General features: G+C 46.5%; 1 protein-coding gene across 2 annotated transcripts in view; it reads left to right on the top strand.

The window, feature by feature from the left end:
* The window catches only part of DNAH1 (dynein axonemal heavy chain 1), a 168267-nt gene that overhangs the window by 99685 nt on the left and 47700 nt on the right, over positions 1-20882 (top strand). For both annotated transcript variants that reach the window (XM_029052729.2, XM_029052730.2), the window contains 10 exons: positions 6-166; positions 1665-1822; positions 1951-2124; positions 3374-3552; positions 7608-7838; positions 10163-10359; positions 11372-11507; positions 14615-14823; positions 16990-17161; positions 20099-20290. In XM_029052729.2, the coding sequence (XP_028908562.1) occupies positions 6-166; positions 1665-1822; positions 1951-2124; positions 3374-3552; positions 7608-7838; positions 10163-10359; positions 11372-11507; positions 14615-14823; positions 16990-17161; positions 20099-20290 (1809 nt within the window). The remainder of the gene's footprint in view (positions 1-5; positions 167-1664; positions 1823-1950; positions 2125-3373; positions 3553-7607; positions 7839-10162; positions 10360-11371; positions 11508-14614; positions 14824-16989; positions 17162-20098; positions 20291-20882) is intronic.

Below are 20882 nucleotides of genomic sequence, written 5' to 3'. Positions count from 1 at the left end.
TGCAGGTTCTCTGCATTGGGCCAACAGGCACAGGCAAGTCCCTCACCATTTCTGATAAGCTCCTGAAGAACTTGCCCCTGGAATACATCTCCCACTTTCTGACATTTTCTGCCCGGACCTCAGCCAACCAGACGCAGGACTTCATCGACAGCAAGCTGGATAAAAGGTAAAAGTCCTGTTTATTCCTCTTATCAAAACAGTGGTTTTCTGTTTCATTAAGCGAAAATTTAAGGACAGTTTCCGGTTTGGGAAGCCGCAAAAAAGACCAGAAAGGATTGCTGGGGAGTAGCAAAATACATTCTGTCTGAGAAGCAGCATGGTCTACTGGAAAGAGCCTGGGCCTAGGTGTCGAAGGGCCTGGGTTCTAATCCCAGATCTGCCACTTGTCTGCTGTGTGACTTTGGGCAAGGAACTTCGTTTCTCTGTGCCTCAATTACCTCATCTGTAAAATGGGGATTAAAACTGTGAACCCCATGTGGGACATGGATTGTGCTCAACCTGATTACCTTGTATCTACCTCAGTGCTTACTCATAGTAAGCGCTTAACAAATACAATTAAAAAAAGAAACTAGTCTAATTTTCCCTGAGAAAGAGCCCATTGGGTCACTTTTCTACCAGTCACTGGCAGCCACTGATCTAATTCAACACCAGTTTCCCCATTATAGGCCTCCTCTTTAAGCAAACGTGGCCTAGTAGAAAGAGCAGGGGGCTGGGAGACAGGAATACCGGGTTCTAATCCCAACTCTACAATTTGCCTGCTGTGTGACCTTGGACAAGTCACTTCACTTCTTGGTGCCTCAGTTTCCTCATCTATACAGTGGGGATGAAATACCTGTTTTCTCTCCCCACCAGACTGTGAGCCTGATTTAGGACAGGGACTGTGTCGAAGCCCCCTCCTACCTCACCTCACTAATCTCCTACTACGACCTAACCCACACACTTCGCTCCTCTAATGCTAACCTTCTCACTGCACCTCGATCTCATCTATCTCGGGTATGACCTCTCACCCACTTCCTGCCTCCGGCCTGGAACGTCCTCCTTCCTCATATCCAACAGACAATCTCTCTCCCTGACCTCAAAGCTGAATTGAAGGCACATCTCCTCCAAGAGGCCTTCCCTGACTAAGCCCTCCTTTCCTCTTCTCCTACTCCCTTCTGACTGTCACCCTGACTTGCTCCCTTCATTCATCCCCTCTCCCAGCCCCACAGCACTTATGTACATACCCGTAATTTATTTATATTATTGTCTCTCTCCCCCTCTAGACTGTAAGCTCACTGTGGGCAGTGAACGTGTCTGCTATATTGTTACACTGTACTCTCCCAAATGCTTAGTACAGCGCTCTGCACACAGTAAGCACTCAATAAATACCATCGCCTGACTGGCCGACCAACAGTGCTTGGCACGTAGTAAGCACTTAACAAATACCACATGACTATGGTTTTCCTGAGAGGACTACCCAGGCCGGTAGCAAGAGTGGGACTAACCCGCTGGTGCGCGAGCAACCAGGGAACCACTCTTTAGCATCGGAAGGTGGGTGGTGGTAGGGCAAACTACACACCTGTGCTTCCAGAAAGGACTTTCCTTGTGCACAGGGTGTCATCGCGGTGCCGGTCAGTGCTTCCTATAGCCAGCTCTTGTACTCCATGAACCTTCTCTTGTTGCAGGCGGAAGGGGGTGTATGGACCCCCCCTGGGAAGGTCCTATATCTTTTTCATTGACGACCTGAACTTGCCAGCGCTGGAGACTTTTGGAGCTCAGCCCCCTATTGAACTGCTGCGCCAGTGGATGGATCACAAGGGCTGGTACGACAGGAAACTGATTGGTACGTTTCAGGCCCTGGGTCCAGCCAGGCACAACCCAAAAGCTAGCAAGCTACTCAGGTGGGTGAGTGGGAACTCTGCACCTTGAGGGTTTTTTCCTCTTCTCACCTTGTGTGATGCTGTTTCTTAGGTTCATTCAGGCAACTGGTAGACATTAACTTCGTGTGTGCCATGGGGCCCCCTGGGGGTGGAAGGAACGCCATCACTCCTCGCCTCACCCGCCACTTCAACTATCTCTCCTTCACGGAGCTGGATGATAACAGCAAAAAGACCATCTTCTCCACCATCTTGGGCTGCTGGATAGGTGAGTCTCAGGGAGCTGGGCCTTAGCGTCTCAGGCCCAAGGGTCACAAATCTCCTTTGCTATCTATGCTCAGGATAGATTCAGGATTTACTAAATGCCAGGCACTGTACTAAGCACTGGGATAGATAGAAGATAATCAGGTTGGACCCAGTCCATGTCCCACATAGGGCTCACAGTCTTAATCCTCATTTTACAGATGAGGCACAGAGAAGTTAAGTGACTTGCCTACGGTCATTCAGCAGAGAAGGGGCAGAGCTGGGTTTAGAACTCGGGTCCTCTGACTTTGAGACCTGTGCTCTTTCCACTAGCCATGCTGCTTCTGATGAGAGGCAGGGGCCAGTCTGGGAAGGTACATCGTCACCCCTTCAGTGTACATCCCACTCCAGCAGGCTACATACAGGCTGGTGCCAGATGAAGGCTGAAATTCCATCCATCCTGAGGAGCAGGATTCACTGCAGATACAAGCTGCAGGGACATAGGACCACTCCATCAACTCTTCCCACTTTACCTATCAACTCTTTTCACCTGCTACTCTCCAGGTCTCCTGCTTCCAGGCCCATCTTCTTCCCACTAGGCCCTGCTACCTCCTAGCACAAATGTATTTATTTTTTGCTCTTCTTGTTCCTTGTCTACTAAGCTAGAATCAATCGTACTGTCAGAGAAACAGCACAGCCTAGTGGAAAGAGCATGGGTTCGTGGCTTAGTGGAAAGAGCCCGGGCTTGGGGGTCAGAGGTTGTGGGTTCTAATCCCTGCTCTGCCACTTGTCAGCTGTGTGACCTTGGGCAAGTCACTTCACTTCTCTGGGCCTCAGTTACCTCATCTTTAAAATGGGGATGAAGACTGTGAGCCCCACGTGGGACAACCTAATTTCCTTGTATCTGCCCCAGCGCTTAGAACAGTGCTTGGCACATAGTAAGCACTTAACAAATACCAACATCATTATTATTATCTGGGTTCTAATCCTGGCTCTGCCACTTACCCACTGTGTGACCTTGGGCAAGTCACTTCACTTCTCTGTGTCTCAGTTATCTCATCTGTAAAGTGGGACTGAAGACTGGGAGCCCTGTGTGGGACAGTGATTGCGCCCAACCTGATTAGCTTGTATCGACCCCAGCATTTAGTACAGTGCCTGGTGCATACTAAGTGCTAAGCAAATACCATTAAAAAAGTGCACTGCACCCAATGAGGTTGCTCAATAAATACCATTACTCCTACCTTTCATTGATGGCTTAATTGTGTCCTTTGCAGCGAGAGCCCCAACTGTGGAACACTTCACTGAAGACCTCGTAAGAGCCACCATTAACGTGTACTCCATTATCACCTCTCAGCTGCTGCCCACTCCAAATAAATCACACTACACATTTAATCTGAGGGACCTCTCCAAAGTCTTCCAAGGCATGCTCATGGCAGAACCGACCAAAATCCAGGTGAGTTCTTTTGCGGTTGGGTCCCATCTCCTCAGGAAAGTTCAGAATCCCACACAGCTCCATTCCGTGGCCTTGAATGGCTACATGGAGAGTGGAAACTTCTGCTCCCTTGGTCTTTCATCCAACCGAGCGTTCTGAAGGAACTCGGAGAGGAAGGTGTCGACAGCCTGGAGACAATGTTTGACCTATTGCTACAAGACCCCGCTGTTCCAGATGGCTGACAAACTGCTAAAGTTACTGCCACTTCTTAAAAGAGTTTCCGAGGTGATTTTAGGACTGGTAGACAGCTATGCCTCACTTGAATACCAGGCCAAGGAAGAGAAGTGATCATTAAATTTAGGAGCAGAGAGCACTCAGACATAGCCAGTTAGGGGAGAAGTAGCATGCCCTAGTGGAAAGAACATGGGCTTGGGAGCCAGTGGACTTGGGTTCTATTTCAGCTCTGCCACTTGTCTGCTCTCTGACCTTGGTTAAGTCACTTCAATTCTCTGTGCCTCAGTTTCTTTGTCTGTGAAATGGGGATTAAAATCCTCCCCCCTCCTACCGTGGCTTAGTGGAAAGAGCACGGGCTTGGGAGTCAGAGGATGTGGGTTCTGATGGAGATACAGGGGAACTAGTAATCATTACATATGTAGATTTTTAAAGGACCTTTGACAAAGTTCCACACCAAAAATATATTTTTATAAAGAACCATTTCTTCTTCTCCCACTCCCTTCTGTGTTACACTTAGATTCATACCCTTTATTCTCCCCTCCCTCAGGCCCACAGCACTTACATTCAGAACCATAATTTAAAAAATTTATATTAATGCCTGTCCCCCCCGCCGCCCCACCTCTAAACTTTAAGCCCACTGTGGACAGGGAATGGGTCTAGTAACTCTGTTATAGGATACTCTCCCAAGCACTTAGCTCAGTGCTCTGCACAGAGTAAGCACTCAGATGTGATCAATCAAAACTGAATAAGCAAGGAATTGAAAGTCATGGATTTAGCCATAGAAAACAAAAGTAAGGTAGGAATAAACTTACACTTTTCAAGTTAGAGAAGTATAGGGAGTGGAACCTTCAACTTCTATCCCCACCCACCAAACCTCTCCATGGATCACTGCTAGGATATCTTTATAAGTGGTCTGGAAGAGAGAGTCTTCGATGAAATCTCCAAGTCTGTGGATGATCATTAACTCCTCTGGGTGGTAAAATGTCATGCAGATGGGGATGAACTGCCGGAAAGCTCATACAGCTGAGTCGGCTGAACAATGACAAATAATAATAATAATAATAATGTTGGTATTTGTTAAGCGCTTACTATGTGCCGAGCACTGTTCTAAGCGCTGGGGTAGACACAGGGGAATCAGGATGTCCCACGTGGGGCTCACAGTCTTAATCCCCATTTTACAGATGAGGTAACTGAGGCACAGAGAAGTTAAGTGACTTGCCCACAGTCACACAGCTGACAAGTGGCAGAGCTGGGATTCAAACTCATGACCTCTGACTCCAAAGCCCGTGCTCTTTCCACTGAGCCACGCTGCTTCTCTAAGGAACTTCAGGGTGAGGTAATGCTTCTAGGAAAAAGTAATCCAAATTCCCACTACATGATGATGGCCTTAAAGCAATCAGCCACAGCTCACAGAACCCAGTCACTGTTGGCTGTTCTTTTCGATCATTGGTCCAATGTGTGACAGGCTGGAAGACCATCTTTTTAATTTATTTTTTTAATGGTGATTAAGTGCCTAATATGTGCCAGGCACTGTACTCAACTCTGGGGTAGGTACAAGATAATCAGTTTAGACAGAGTCCCTGTCTCACATGGAGCTCACAGTCTAAGTCAGAGGGAAGAGAATTAAATTCCCAATTTACAGATGAGGTAACTGGCGCAGAGAAGTTAAGTGATCTGCCTAAGGTCACATAGTAGAGAAATAGGATTAGAATTCAGATCCTCTGACTCTTAGGCTATGCTCTTTTCACTAGGCTACACGGTTTCCCACTATTTTCAGGAAAACAGAACAAAATACCTAGTTTTTCCACATTATACAGCAGCTCCTAAATACTATGGGACATTTTGGTCACCCTATCTTACTTAGGAAGTACAGTTTCCTCTTCTATAAAATGGGAATTCATTGTCTATTTTCCATCCTGCTTAGACTGTGAGCCCCATGTGGCACAGGGACCTTGTCTGACCTTATTAACTTTTCTATCTCCTCTTGCATTTAGAACAGTAAGCACTTAAATATAATAATAATGATAATAAGAAGAATGATAAAAAGGATATAATAGAGCTAGAGAAGGTGTAGAATGCAGACACTTCCCTAAGAGGATGGACTGAATGAGATCGAACTCTTCAATCTGGGAAGATCCAAGCTGAGAGGAGAATGATTGAAGTCTACAGAATTATGAAGGGTGTGGGCAGGATGAATTAGCAATTGTTCACCAGATCTGTAAACAGGATGAGGGGGCATCTGTTGAATTAGGTTGAGGATAATAGACGCAAAGCAAACTAAAGGAAACACTTCACCCTGGAAAAGGTAAGCATATGGAAATTATATTCATAGATTCTGCAGGCAGAAAATATCTATAGGTTCAAGAGGGATTTGGATAAATTTGTGGAAGAGTGGTTCACAGTGGGTTGCCAGAGGGCAGGTTAAGGGTGTAGAGAGAAAAGAGTGATATCAGATGGTGCATCCTGAAACATTAGGATGGATGTCCAGCAGGACACTGATCATATAGTTCACTCTAAGTGCTCCATTGACATTTTTGGAGACCAGATACCGAACTAGACGGGCCATCGGCCTGACCCAGTAATAACATGTCCTGTGTTCTTATGCCCTCAGTGGCACACACATAGGAGGAATCCTGACAATCATACCATTTCTCCTCCATCTTTTGGGTTTGGTAGGAAGGACTGCATGGAGCTCACTGCTGTTCCTGGGAGACTGGTCATTTGACTTTGTGTAGCCTACCCCAAATGATCCTCTTGACCTGCTCTTCTAAACTCTTCCTCTCAATTCTGAATATTGTACTGCATCATCCTTATTCTAGGTGTGTGGGTGGTGGGGAGAATCACTTAGGTCCAAGATAAAGGACAGTACTGTTCAGTTGCATGCCCTTTGGTACTTTGGGCAAATTTCCCTTGGGCAAAAATAGAAAGAGCACTGGCTTGGGAGTCAGAGGACATGGGTTCTAATCCTGGATCTGCCACTCATCTGCTGTGTGACCTTGGCCAAGCCACTTAACTTCTCTGTGCCTCAGTTACCTCATCTGTAAAATGGGGATTAAGACTGTGAGCCCCACGTGGGACAACATGATTACCTTGTATTTAGCCTAGTGTTTAGAACAGTGCTTGGCACATAGTAAGCACTGAACAAATACCATAATTATTATTATTATTAATATGTATAGGTTAAATTAAAACCTTAAGCTGGAAATTTATAGTTTGTGATTTTTCAGACAGCATTGTCATGGCTCTTTCTGACCTCTCTTGAGAAACTTCCAACTCTGAAGGTGTGATGAGAGAAGGAAGTACACCAGATTTCTTTCCTTTCTGGGGATTCCTACCCAGCCCTCAGGAATTCCACCTAGGAACAAAGCCTGCCAACCTCTAAGGGGCCCTGGAAATGGTACCTCTCTCTCTTTTTTTAAAAAAATGGTACTGGCTTACTAAGTGCTGGGGTAGATAGAAGCTAATCAAGAGGGACACAGTCCCTATCCCGCATGAGGCTCACAGTCTAAGATGCTCCTTGTGAGTTGGGAGTGATGCTACAGAAACAGCATGGTCTAGTGGATAGAGCATGGGCCTGGGAGTCAGAAGGTTCTGAGTTTTAATCCTGGCTCCGCCACTTTTCCGCTCTGTGACCTTGAGCAAGTCACCTCACTTCTCGGTGCCTCGATACCCTCATCTATAAAAAGGGGATTAAGACTGTGAGCCCCAAATGGGACAGGGACCGTACCCAACCCAATTTACTTGTATCCACCCCAGCTCTTAGTACAGTGCCTGGCACATAGTAAGCACTTAACAAATACCACCATTTTTCTAATTATACATTTCTCTGACTTGCTTCTCAGGACAAAGTGGAACTGCTAAGGCTGTGGTACCATGAGAGCTGCCGGGTGTTCCGGGACCGGCTGGTGAATGAAGATGACTGCGTCTGGTTTGATGAGCTGATGGAGAGCAAGATGGAGTCCTGGGGCGTCACTTTTGACGACGTCATCCCCTTCCATCCCATGCTATATGGAGACTTCATGACCCTGGGTACCGACACCAAGATTTATGAGTTGATCAGCGATATAGAGAAGGTAGGAAGGAACATCTACTGACATCCATCTTCATCAGACTCTCTCTCCCGTCCTCCAGTTCCACCCTAGAATACTTCAGGTTCAATGCCATTTGAAGTGGGTGAGTTTTTGTGTCTGAGGTGAATCCTCTTCACATCCTGCTCACCTCCTTTCTCTTCCTTCCCCTCACCCTTACATACTTTGGGTTGTCATGGGAAAGGTTGCCATCCAGTTCAACCTTTTGGGGTTCAGACTTCTGCTTCAGGTGCTGGAGTGTGAAATGGTTTTGGAGCCCAGGCCCAAGTCCCCCTTAGGCCAGGATAACAACATGCTTTTTCTTGAGCAACCTTTCAAGACATGACTGAAAATAATAATTGTTGTATTTAAGCACTTACTATGTGCCAAGCACTTCACTTAGAGGAGCAGCATGGTGTAGTGGAGAGAGCAAGGGCCTGGGAGTCAGAAGGTCCTGGGTTTTAATCCCGGGTCTGCCACCTGTCTGCTGTGTGACCTTGGGTAAGTCACTTCACGTCTCTGGCCCTCAGTTCCCTCATCTGTAAAATGGGGACTGACACTGTGAGCCCCATGTGGGACAGGGACTGTGTGCAACCTGATTTGCTTGTATAGTAAGTGCTTAACAAATACCACAGTTGCTATTATTGCTATTATTAAGTGCTGGGGAAGGTACAAGTTAATTAGGTCCCACATGGGGCTCACAGTCCAAGTAGGAGGGAGAACAATTACTGAGTCACATTTTACAGATGAGGGAATTGAAGCACAGCGAAGTTAAGTGAGTTGCCCAAGGTCACCCAAAAATCAAAATGAAGTTCATGAAATCAAGAAGGATATGGACAGGGCAAATGCAGAATTGGTGTTCACTAAATCAATCAGTAGAATGTACTGAGCTCTTACTCTGAGCAGATTATGGTACTAAGAAGTCTTTGGAGGACTACACTAGGGTTAATAGACATGATCTCTGCCTTCAAGGAACTTACAATTTAGTGGGGGAGATGGATACTAAAATAATCCAGAGGGAGGGGGAAGCAACAGAGTATAAAAATATGGACACAAGTGTTATGGAGGTGGGGAGGGTGAGTTACCTAAGCACTCAGGTGATGCCAAAGTGCTGAAGTGGGAGCTGGGGGGTGAAAGAGGGTGGGGAGAGGAGAGATTAATCAGGGAAGACTTCCTGGAGGAGATGAAATTTCACAAGGGCATTGAAGATGGGAAGAGCTATGGTCTGCAAATGTGAAGGGTGGAGGAGTTCCAGGCAGAAAGGAGGGTGTGAGCAAGAGGTTGATGGTCATTCGAGAAGAATGAAGAGTGTGAACCGGAGTGTGGTAATAATAATGATGGCATTTGTTAAGCACTTACTAAGTGCAAAGCACTGTTCTAAGTGCTGGGGAGGATACAAGAAGATCAGGTTGTCCCACGTGGGGCTCAAAAAAAGTAAATAAGTAACAGGGAGAGATGATTGATTAGGTGCCTTAAAACCAATAGTCAGTAGTTTCAGCTTGATGTGGAAGTGAATGGGCAATATTGGAGGGTTTTTTTTGAGGAGTGGGAAGTTGAGCTCAGGGTGATGTGTTAGAAAAGTGATCCGGGCAGCAGAGTGAAATATGGACTGGAGATAGGGGAGAATTTAAGTGACTTGCCCGAGGTCACACAGCAAGCAATTGGCAGAGCTGGGAAAGATTGTTCACCAAGTCTTTCAACCACAGAACAAGGGGATACATATGGAAGCTCGAAAGTGGCAGATTTAAAATAAAACAAAAAGAAACACTCCTTCATCCTATAAATTTGTTCTCCTAGGTAGTTGTGCAGGTAGAAAACATCAGTAGGTTCAAAAGTGATTTGGATAAATTTGTGAGTCACTAGGAGAACTGTTGGGTATAAAGGAAAATGTTAAGGATTTTAGATGCTACATCATTAAGAAGGACACCATCACACAGGTCTTCCAGGCGGAATGTTGGGCTAGGTTGACCGTTGGTTTGACCCAGTAATGGCATGCATGTCTTATGGTCTTGGGGAAGCAGCATGGCCTAGTGTAAAGAGCATGGGCCTGGGAGTCAGAGTACCCGGATTTTAATGCCAGCTTGACCACTTCCTTGTTGTGTGACCTTGGGTAAGTCATCTCACTTCTCTGGGCCTCAATTCTCTCAACTGCAGAACTGGGGATTCAATACCTGTTGTCCCTCCTACTTAGACTGTGAGCCCTATGTGGAATCAATTATCTTGCATCTACTGCAGAGCTTAGCACAGTGCTAGGCATAAAGTAAGCCCTGAAATACTGTCATTATTATTGTTATTATTTTGATTGTCCTTCCCTTCGTCTCCCTCTCTAGCTTATGCGTGTGCTTGATGATTACATGGAGGACTACAATGAAGTCCACACCACCAAGTTGAAACTCGTGCTCTTCATAGATGCCATGAGCCACATCTGCCGCATCAGCCGCATCCTGCGGCAGTCCCTGGGGAATGCTCTCCTCCTTGGCGTTGGAGGGAGTGGGCGGAGCTCCCTCACTCGTCTGGCTTCTCACATGTAAGAACCGAGGCTTCTGAACAGGGTCACATGTTGGCCCCTTTCTACTCCTCTCCCACTGTATAGGGGAATTTCCTCCCCTGTGCTCCCATATTGCCTGGAATATAAAGAATGGGGAAGGAAAATGTGGGTCAGAGTCGCTCAGTTCCCAGCCTAATACTTCCAACTCACACCCTCCATCATTTATTCCCCAACTGGAGGTAGCAACTAGATATGAAAGAGAATGGGAAGAGCAGCAGCTCCTTTGATCAGTGAGGGAGTTGACTGGCTAGACTGCTCCGCATCAGGCCAGACAGGTAGAGTGAGTTAGAATTGGCCGGCCGTTAATATACTTACCCGTGGAAACACTTTCCCTTGCCTGCGGACCAGCCCGCTTGAAGAGCACTGTGGCAAACCTTAGTTCAGTTTGCAGCTGGACATGATCGTAGATGTACTGAAAACAGTGAGCACTCAATAAATACCACTGATTGACTGAAGGATGTACATTCATTCATTCAATAGTATTTATTGAGCGTTTACTATGTGCAGATCACTGTACTAAGCACTTGGAATGTACAGTTTGGCAACAGATAGAAACAATCCCTGCCCAGTGATGGGCTCACAGTCTAATCATCAAGATTTGGTTAGATATGAAGCAGAGCTCTCTAACAATCAGTGGTGGATCTCCATTCTCTTTGGGTTTAAGGAAAGACTATCCAGTTGAGTCAGAGCTCTCTCCTCTCCCTCTTAATGTGGAAGTGGGGAGTCTCAAGTGAGACAGGGACCTAGTCGAGCCTGATTATCTTGTCTCTACCCCAGTGCTTAGTACAATGCTTGGCACACAAGTAGCATTTAAATACTGTTATTATTGTTACGGGGCCGGGGGGGCCGGGGGTCCCTGTATTCTGCTTAGTAAAGGCTCACTGCCTTCTTTTTCCAGATGTGCACAGGGAACAAAAGGGGAGAGTCCTTCTGGGTAACACCTTTCACTTACTTCTCCCTCCCCTTCTTCCCACCTCGCTGTCCTCTCCAGAGCTGAATACGAATGCTTCCAGATTGAGCTCTCCAAGAACTACGGGATGGCAGAGTGGCGTGAGAACATCAAGCAGATCTTGCTTAAGGCTGGTGTAAACAACCTGTCCATCACTTTCCTATTCTCAGACACACAGGTACATCAGAGTGTAACACAGCTCGCCTAGTGCTGTGGGGACTGAAACGTTCAGGGGATGAGTCATAATCAGTGGCTTGACATTAACGTACTGATTATATTGCCAGGTGCTTTTGCTCATAGACTTACACGCAAGCTCGCTGTGGGCAGGGAACATGTCTACCAACTCTCGTATTCTCCCAAGCTCTTAGTACAGTGCTCTGCACACAATAAATGTGATTGGTTGATTGATGCAGTAATTCAGTTCTGCTCCAGAATCAACTTCAGCATAATGTCCAAGCCCCACAAATAAGTACAAATTACAATGGAGGAATGCACCATCATTCCTTCACCCCTTCTCCACTATCCCCTAGCAGCTTTCCAGTGGTTTCCTTATCTCCTGTCTCCCCAGTCTGTCCCTGTCTTCTCCCCACCACCCTCCAGGACTTGTTTGAAATTCTGGAACCATCAGGACCATGGCGGCACTGCCCCTCCCCTTTCAGATTTGCCGCCCTACCTCCCAGCCCCAGCTGTCGATAACGGGCTGGGAATGGGAAGGGAAAGGATATGGGGAACGATGGTGTTTTCAGCTGTGCTCGCAGCAACAGCCATTGTCCCCATTCTGTCCCACTCTGCCCCTGTTACAGTGTCCTTGGCTGGGGTTGGGGCTACAAGCAAGAAGGAGAAAAAGGGGATGGTGCCATATTGTGAGGTTTGTGGTGGCAATTCTGCTTATGTACCTAGTTTAAAAGAAGAAAGAAAAATGCTGGAGTATGTGAAACAAGGTGAAGGGTGAGTCCAGTGTGTGGGCAGGGGGAAAGAAAATTTGGATCAGGGAAGAGCAGTAAGGAAGCAGGGTGGAAATTGACTTATCTGCAGCGATTGGCTGTAATATTGGGGTTGGCACATACCTAATGGTAATAATTGATTATTTGTACTTGTTGAGTGCTTACTAGGTGTCAAGCTCTGTTCTAAGCACTGGAGGAGATACAAGTTAATCAGATTGAAAACAGTCCCTGTCTCCCTGTTAAGAGGGGATGCACACTCACACTCTTAATCCCCATTTTACAGATGAGGTAACTGAGGCCCAGAAAAGTTAAATGATTTGCCCAAGGTCACGCAGCAGACACATGGCAGAGCCAGGGTTAGAACTCATGTCCTTCTGTCTCCAAGGCCTGTGCTCTGTTCACTAAGCCATGCCATTCTGGGGTGTATCCACACAAAGATTAGTCCGTATCCCTGGGCTGCCTGTATTATCAGGTGCTTGGAATCTTGGGTACACCTGTGCTTCAGAGGAATAGATGCCAAAATGACTTTAACCAATCAGAGAAATGGTCCATCAGAAAGAGGATGAAATTCAAGACAAATGAGTGCAAATTACTACATTTAGAGACCAAATACACGCCACAGATAGAAGATGGGAAACGCGTCTAGATAGAAGAAAAAGACCTGGGGGAAATCACAGTAGAATACCAGATGAATGTGCATTAACAATAAGTGAGGCTGTTAAAACTTCTAACCTGATGTTGGAATGTGTTAACAATAGTTGGGCATCAATCAGTCTTCATGAAAGTGTTCTGGCACAGTTCTGGGTGTCATGCTTTAAGAAGGGTATAGAGAAACTGGAGAAGATCTGGAAGAAAGCCACGAAGATGATTAAGGGAATGGAAAATAATATCTTTGAGGAATGATTAAAATCGATCAATGGTATTTGAGTGCTTACTGTGGGCAGAGCTCAAGTATACAATGGAGTTGGGTAGTCACTTTCCCTGCCCAAAGGAGAGTGTTGGGATTGTATAATCTGGAAAAGAGAGACTAGAGAAGTTTTTTCAAAGTCAACAGTTTTCCATCTCCATAAAAGATAAAAGAAGAAGAAATCGACTGAAATTATATTATATATTATATTTCAGTGAAAGTTTTATTGAGCATAGGGAAGGGACTAGATGACCACCGTAGGCCCTGCTTCTAGGTCTCAAAGTTAAGTGGGAAAATATGGTTCTGATTGTTTCATCAATTTCATTAAGGGTACTTATTGAGTGTTTACTATGTACAGAGCACTGTACTAACTACTTGGAAGAGTACAGTACAACAGACATGTTCCCTGCCCACACTGAACTTAAAGTCTAGAGGGGAAGACAGACATTAATATAAATAAATAATTTATTATAAATAAAGTTGCATACATAAGCATGTGGGGTTAAGGGAGGGGTGAATATCAAATGCCAAAGGTCTCAGATCCAAGTGCAAGATCCGAGTTTCCATGCTTGTCCTCCCTAGACACAGGCAGGAGGGGGTAGCCCATGGTCAAATTCTCACCACAGTCCAGCAGAGTAAGCCCTCATCCTGGGGCAGGTTTCTCTAGGTGTGGAAAAAGACATTCTCAGTGTTGTAGCCTTGAATCTATTCAAATAAGAGTGTGGCAACAGAACTCCAAGCCAATTCCTCCCTCAATTCCCATGGGATCTCCCATTTGAGACCCTATGTGAAGAATTTTGACTTCTGTCCATTCTCTGTGATTGATTGATTTTTGACCTGAAGCCCAGATACCCTCTGTTGAGAGTAAGAAACAGGAGTGGGAGGAGTTTGAGATTTAAAATGAGGCTCATGGTTCCCCCTTAAGTGGTTTTGTTCTGGAGAGGTCTGGTACAACTGTACTCTCCCTTTGTTTCAGCAGCGTTTTCTGGTCATCCTCAGATTACACGTTTCCTCCAAGAGCCCTTCCCTGACTAAACCGTCACTTCCCCTACTCCCTCTCCCTTCTGCGTCACCCTGGCACTTGGATTGGTACCCTTTATTCACCCCTAACCACCCCCTCAACCCCACAGCACTTGTCCATAATTTATCTTAACATCTGTCTCCCCCACTAGACTGTAAACTCTTTCTGGGCAGGGAATATATCAACCAACTCTGCTATATTATACTCTCCCAAGCTCTTAGCTTAATACAGTGCTCTGCACACAGTAAGCATTCAATAAATCCCATTATTTGATTGATTACACATGCTCCACCTTATCTTTGACCTGGATCACATCACAGTGTGTCACTCGGGGGAATAATCCATTCCTCAAATGATTAATCCGAGAGAGGTAGGGTCAATGACCTCTTTTTGGATTTCCTTTTTCCCTGCAGATTAAAAATGAGTCTTTCTTGGAGGATATCAACAGTGTTCTGAACTCTGGAGACATCCCCAACTTGTACTCTCTAGATGAGCAGGATCAGATCCTAACCAGTATGAGACCCATCATTCAGGAACGTGGACTGCAGCCAAGCAAGGCCAACTTGATGGCTGCCTACACTGGGCGCGTGCGTAATAATATCCACACCGTGCTGTGCATGAGGTACAGGCTTCTGTGTTCTAGGAGAAGGAAAACACATTCTTTGCCTCCCCCTATCCATTTCCACGCTAATCTCCCCTCCCCTTGGCTTCCGGGACTACCACATTCAGCTACATGTTCAGTCAGCTCTGTCTTATTCACTGTCTTAGGGAACAGGCTGAGCATTGATAAGAGGAAGCCACAAGCCCCTCTTTAGTCATTCACGTCAACCTTCCTCACCAACCTCACAACTAATAAATTCAACTGATTGCTGAGCAGTGAAATGGCACAGAAATTAACAGCATAATGGGAGAAGGTGGCCTCGATAATCCACAAACGGGATCATCAGCCCCTGAAAATTCAAGAGTTGGCTGTCCAGCCTCTGGGTCCTTTCCAACATCAAAACCTAGAGAGCTGTCCTCACTGAGCAAGTGTCCTATGCTTGTTGATTTCCAGGACCTCCAGTTCTCCTGCCTCTCCCCACTCCAGTCCATACTTCACTCTGTTGCCTGGATCATTTTTCTACAAAAACGTTAAGGCCATGTTTCCCCTCTCCTCAGGAACCTCCAATGGTTGCCCATCTACCACCGCATCAAACAGAAACTTCTCACCATTGGCTTTAAAAGCACTCAATCATTTTGCCCCATTGTACCTCACCTCCCTATTCTCTTACTACAACCCAGCCTGCACACTTCACTCCTCTAATGCTAGCCTTCTCCCTGAACCTCTACCTTGTCTATCTCGCCACCGACCTCTCACTCACATCCTGCCTCTGGCCTGGAACACCCTCCTTCCTCATATCCGACAGACAATTACTCTCCTCCCTTTAAAAGCCTTTTTGAAGGCATATCTCCTCCAAGAGGGCTTCCCTGATTAAGTCCTCCTTTCCTCTTCTTCCACTCCCTTCTGCATCACCTTGACTTGCTCCCTTTATTCATCCCCCCTCCCAGCTCCTCGGCACTTATGCACATATCTGTAATTTATTAATATTAGCGTCTGTCTCCCCCTCTAGAGTGTAAGCTCATTGTGGACAGGGAATGTCTTTATTATACTGTACTTTCCCAAGCACTTAGAATAGTGCTCAATAAATATGACTGTCTAGCATTTTCCCATCTTGAAAAAATTGCACTGATTTGAGCAAAATCTCCCTTGACCAGCTCTGGAGGAAGTCAAATAGGGTTCAATTTCCAGATTGTTGTGGATAACTTGAGAATACATCCATTCTGATTTTTACATCCTAGTTCCTCGAACAATTTTGACCAAAGACATTAGGAAAGAAGCTGTGCTAAACAAATCTCTTGAAAAACATTTTCTTCCACTTTCAGTACATTTTAAAATGAAACTTCCTTGGGTCTGCCTAATGATGAGAGGCGAGGGGAAGGGGAGAGAGAGAGAGAGAGGATGGGGGTGGGAGAATGGACGAGAGAGGGAAGATGGGGAGCTGGGTGAGAGGAGGGGGATGGACAAGAAAGGGAGGATGGGTTCAGGCAAGAGGGGGTGGGGGAAAGGAGAGAGAGGGAAGAGGGAGGATGGAGAAGCAGCGTGGCTCAGTGGAAAGAGCCCGGGCTTGGGAGTCGGAGGTCATGGGTTCGAATCCCGGATCTGCCACTTGTCAGCTGTGTGACTGTGAGCAAGTCACTTCACTTCTCTGGGCCTCAGTTACCTCATCTGTAAAATGGGGATTAAGACTCTGAGCCTCACGTGGGACAACCTGATTACCCTGTATCTACCCCAGCGCTTAGAACAGTGCTCTGCACTTAGTAAGTGCTTAACAAATACCAACATTATTATTATTATTATTAAGAGGGAGGACAGGTGCCGTGTGACCTTGGGCAAGCCACTTCTCTGTGCCTCAGTTACCTAATTTGTAAAGTGGGGATTAAAACTTTGAGTCCCACTTGGGGCAACCTGATTATCCTGTATCTACCCCAGTGCTCAGAACAGTGCTTGGCACATATATAGTAAGTGCTTAACGAATACCATAATTATTGTTATTATTAGGGGAGAAGTTGGGAGAGACGAGTGGGGGAAGAGTAGGAATGACAGGCAAGAGAGGGAGGAGGGAGTAGTGGGGACAGGCAGGGAGAAGGCGGGGGCCAGGGGTGGAGCGGGGGAGAAAATGGTGAGAGGGAGAGGACACCCTTGAGTTTGCCTCATTTTAACTCACTGCTCATCTTGGTTGTCTCCCAGCCCTATAGGGGAGATTTTTCGAGCTCGCCTACGGCAATTCCCCTCTCTAGTCAACTGCTGCACAATTGACTGGTTTAATGAATGGCCAGCTGAAGCCCTGGAGTCTGTGGCCTTCAGCTTCTTGAGTGAGCTCCCGGATCTTGAGACAAATCTTGAAGTAATAGATGCACTGGTAGGTTACAATTGTTCCGGACCTTTAATTCTCTCCTCAGGCCCCCTGTTCCTCCCCCTCCCCCATCCCTCACCCCCAAAGATCTGGCCACCTACTTCATCACGAAAATTAACACAATCAGGTCTGAGCTCCCCAAAGTCACCCCTCTCCCTTCTGCCTCCCCCCCTGCTCCCAACCCTCTCCCCTACTTTCCCATCCTTTCTGCAGTATCCTCAGAGGAGGTCTCCTCCCTCCTCGCAAGTGCCACCCCCTCCACCTGTGCTTCGGACCCCTTTCCCGCTCACCTTATAAAAACCTTCGCCCCTGCCCTCCTCCCCTCCTTAACTTCTATCTTTAACCGCTCACTCTCCAATGGCTTCTTCCCCTCTGCCTTCAAACATGCCCATGTCTCCCCCATCCTAAAAAACCCCTCTCTTGACCCCACTTCCCCTTCCAGTTATCGCCCTATCTCCCTCTTACCCTTCCTTTCCAAGCTCCTAGAACGAGTCGTCTACACTCACTGCCTAGAATTCCTCAACTCCAATTCTCTCCTGGACCCCCTCCAATCTGGCTTCCATTCCCCTCCACTCTACCGAGACTGCTCTCTCAAAGGTCACCCATGACCTTCTTGCCAAATCCAATGGCTCCTACTCTATACTAATCCTCCTCAACCTGTCAGCTGCCTTTGACACTGTAGACCATCCCCTTCTCCTCCACATCTTATCTCACCTTGGCTTCACGGACTCCGTCCTCTCCTGGTTCTCCTCTTATCTTTATGGCCATTCATTCTCGGTCTCCTTCGCAGGCTCCTCCTCCCCCTCCCATCCTCTAACTGTAGGGGTTCTTCAAAGGTCAGTTCTTGACCCTCTTCTGTTTTCCATCTACACTCACTCCCTTGGTGAACTCATTCGCTCCCATGGCTTCAACTATCATCTCTATGCAGATGACACAGATCTACATCTCTGCCCCTGTCCTCTCTCCCCTCCCTTCAGGATTGTATCTCCTCCTGCCTCCAGGACATCTCCACCTGGATGTCTGCCCGCCACCTAAAACTCAACATGTCCAAAACTGAGCTCCTTATCTTCCCTCCCAAACCCTGTCCTCTTCCTGACTTCCCTGTCACTGTGGATGGTAGGACCATCCTTCCCATCTCTCAAGCCCACAACCTTGGTGTCATCCTTGACTCAGCTCTCTCATTCACCCCACACATCCAATCTGTCACCAAGGCCTGCCGGTCTCACTTGTACAATATCACCAAGATATGCCCTTTCCTCTCCATCCAAACGGCTATCTTACTGGTACAGGCTCTCATAATATCCTGGCTGGATTATTGTGTCAGCCTTCTCTCTGATCTCTCTTCCTCCTCTCTCCCTCCGCTCCTGTCTATTCTTCATTCCGCTGCCCGGATCATCTTCCTGCAGAAACATTCTGGGCATGTCACTCCCCTCCTTAAAAACCTCCAGTGGTTGCTTATCAACCTCTGCATGAAACAAAAACTTCTCACTCTGGGCTTCAAGGTTCTCCATCACCTTGCCCCCTCCTACTTCTCCTCCCTTCTCTCTTTCTACTGCCCACCCCGTACGCTCCGCTCCTCTGCTGCTCACCTCCTCACAGTGCCCCATTCTTGCCTATCCCGCCGTCAACCCCGGCCCACGTCCTTCTGCTGTCCTGGAATGCCCTCCCTCCTCACCTCTGCCAAACTAACTCTCTTCCCCTCTTCAAAGCCCTACTGAGAGCTCACCTCCTCCAAGAGGCCTTCCCAGACTGAGCTTCCCCTTTTCCCTCTGCTCCCTCTGCTACCTCTCTGCCCCCCATTCACCTCCCCTCAGCTAAGCCCCCTTCCCCCCTTTCCCTCTGCTCCTCCCCCCCTCCTTTCCCCTCCCCTCAACACTGTGTACATCTGCTCATTTGTATATATTTTTATTACCCTATTTATTTTGTTAATGAGATGTTCATCCCCTTGATTCTATTTATTGCTGTTGTTTTTGTCCATCTGTCTTACCCGATTAGACCGTGAGCCCGTCAATGGGCAGGGATTGTCTCTATCTGTTGCCGAATTGTACATTCCAAGTGCTTAGTACAGTGCTCTGCACATAGTAAGCGCTCAATAAATACTATTGAATGAATGAATGAAATTGTGAAATGTGGTTCTGGCTTTCAACCTCACTGTTTTCCCTTTTGAAAAAGAGAATAAAGAAGGTACTTTTTGTAGATGTCCACAATAAAGATACTCAGCACAGACTGCAAGTATATGCCAGTCTTTGAGCTTTTTGGGAAAAAAGGGTGTTTTGTTGTAAAAGACCATTGATCTAGTATCAAAAGGTATGAGAAGCAGCATGGCCTTTTGGAAAGAGCTCAGGCCTGGGAGTCAGATGATCTGGGTTCTAATCTCAGCTCTACCACTTGCCTGCTGTGGGACTTTGGGCAGATCACTTAACTTTTCTGTGCCTCAGTTTCCTCAGCTGTAAAATGGGGATTAAATCCTCCTAGGCTGTGAGTGCCATGTGGGACAGGGACTGTGTCCAATCTGATTAACTTGTATCCACCCCAGTGCTTAGAACAGGGCTCAACACAGTAAGTGCTTAACAAATGCCACAATAATAATTACTATTGTTTTAACAGTAAAGCTTTTGGCTTTATAAGGTTGGGCAGCTTTCTCCCAAATACCTAGCCAAAATGATTTCAGTGATCAATTATCTTCAGAGGGTCTGAATTAGAGCAGAGCCATATTTAGCCAAAATGAAAGTCATCTTGGCTTTTCCATTTACTGCTCCTCATTTACTTTCACATTGGCACATTTGCTTTGTCTCTCACCCTGCGGACTCAGTTGTGGATAAAAGGGAAGGTTTGTTAGTTAGCCAGTGTTTTCCAGGTTTCATTCCCTCTCCCACATGTGCCCTTCAGTTTCTTCTGCAAGAGAGGAATTTAATTCTCTTCTCTGCCTTCTGCAACCTGTAGTCTTTGCTGTGTGTAGCGATCCATCAGTCGGTGGCCCTTAAATGCACAGATTACCTTGCGGAGCTAGCTCGCTACAATTATGTCACTCCTAAGAGCTACTTGGAGCTGCTGAACATCTTCTCCGTCCTGATTGGAAAAAAGAAGCAGGAACTAATAATGGAAAAGGATCGGATGAAGGGTGGTTTGAACAAGGTGGGTCTTCTGCATTAGGGGCTTGATTAAACACTGGGCACTAAAAGAAGTCTTTCCTTCAACCGGTGGTTAAGAGATGACTTCTCCACTCATCGAAAGTTAAATCAGACATGTCATGGGTCGACTAAATGAGATGTTAGCCTGTGATTTCTGACCTTGGAACTTGACATTTTTCTTTGCAACATCTTGCTGATGTAGATTAGGAGTAGTTTGATTTACATGTTGGCATCTGTCATAAGGACTGCATGCTCTCAGGCAAACTCAGAGCCTCCCCACTCAAAAAATAATTTTACCATGAAGAACAGAAACCCACTTTGCAGAGAAAGTAATCCCAGAATCCCAGGGCTAGTTGCTTCTTCCAGAGGCCACATTGCTCCTTGCCTGGTCTCCAAGCAGGAACGCTCCTCCCCCCTACCCGAACAAATAGGCAATTTGTTTGCTCTTAAAGAGCTCTAGAAAGTGCTCAATAAATACCACTGATGATGATGATCTTCAGAAAAGGAGACCATTCCATGTCTCTTAGAAGGCAAGAGGCCTTTATCAGTTGCCCCAGTTCAAAGTTTAAATTTCCCACAGTTGAGCCAGAAGGAGA

The sequence above is a fragment of the Ornithorhynchus anatinus genome, chromosome X2, assembly GCF_004115215.2.
Source record: "Ornithorhynchus anatinus isolate Pmale09 chromosome X2, mOrnAna1.pri.v4, whole genome shotgun sequence".
Lineage (NCBI taxonomy): Eukaryota > Metazoa > Chordata > Mammalia > Monotremata > Ornithorhynchidae > Ornithorhynchus > Ornithorhynchus anatinus.
This window is presented reverse-complemented; position numbering and strand designations above follow the sequence as displayed.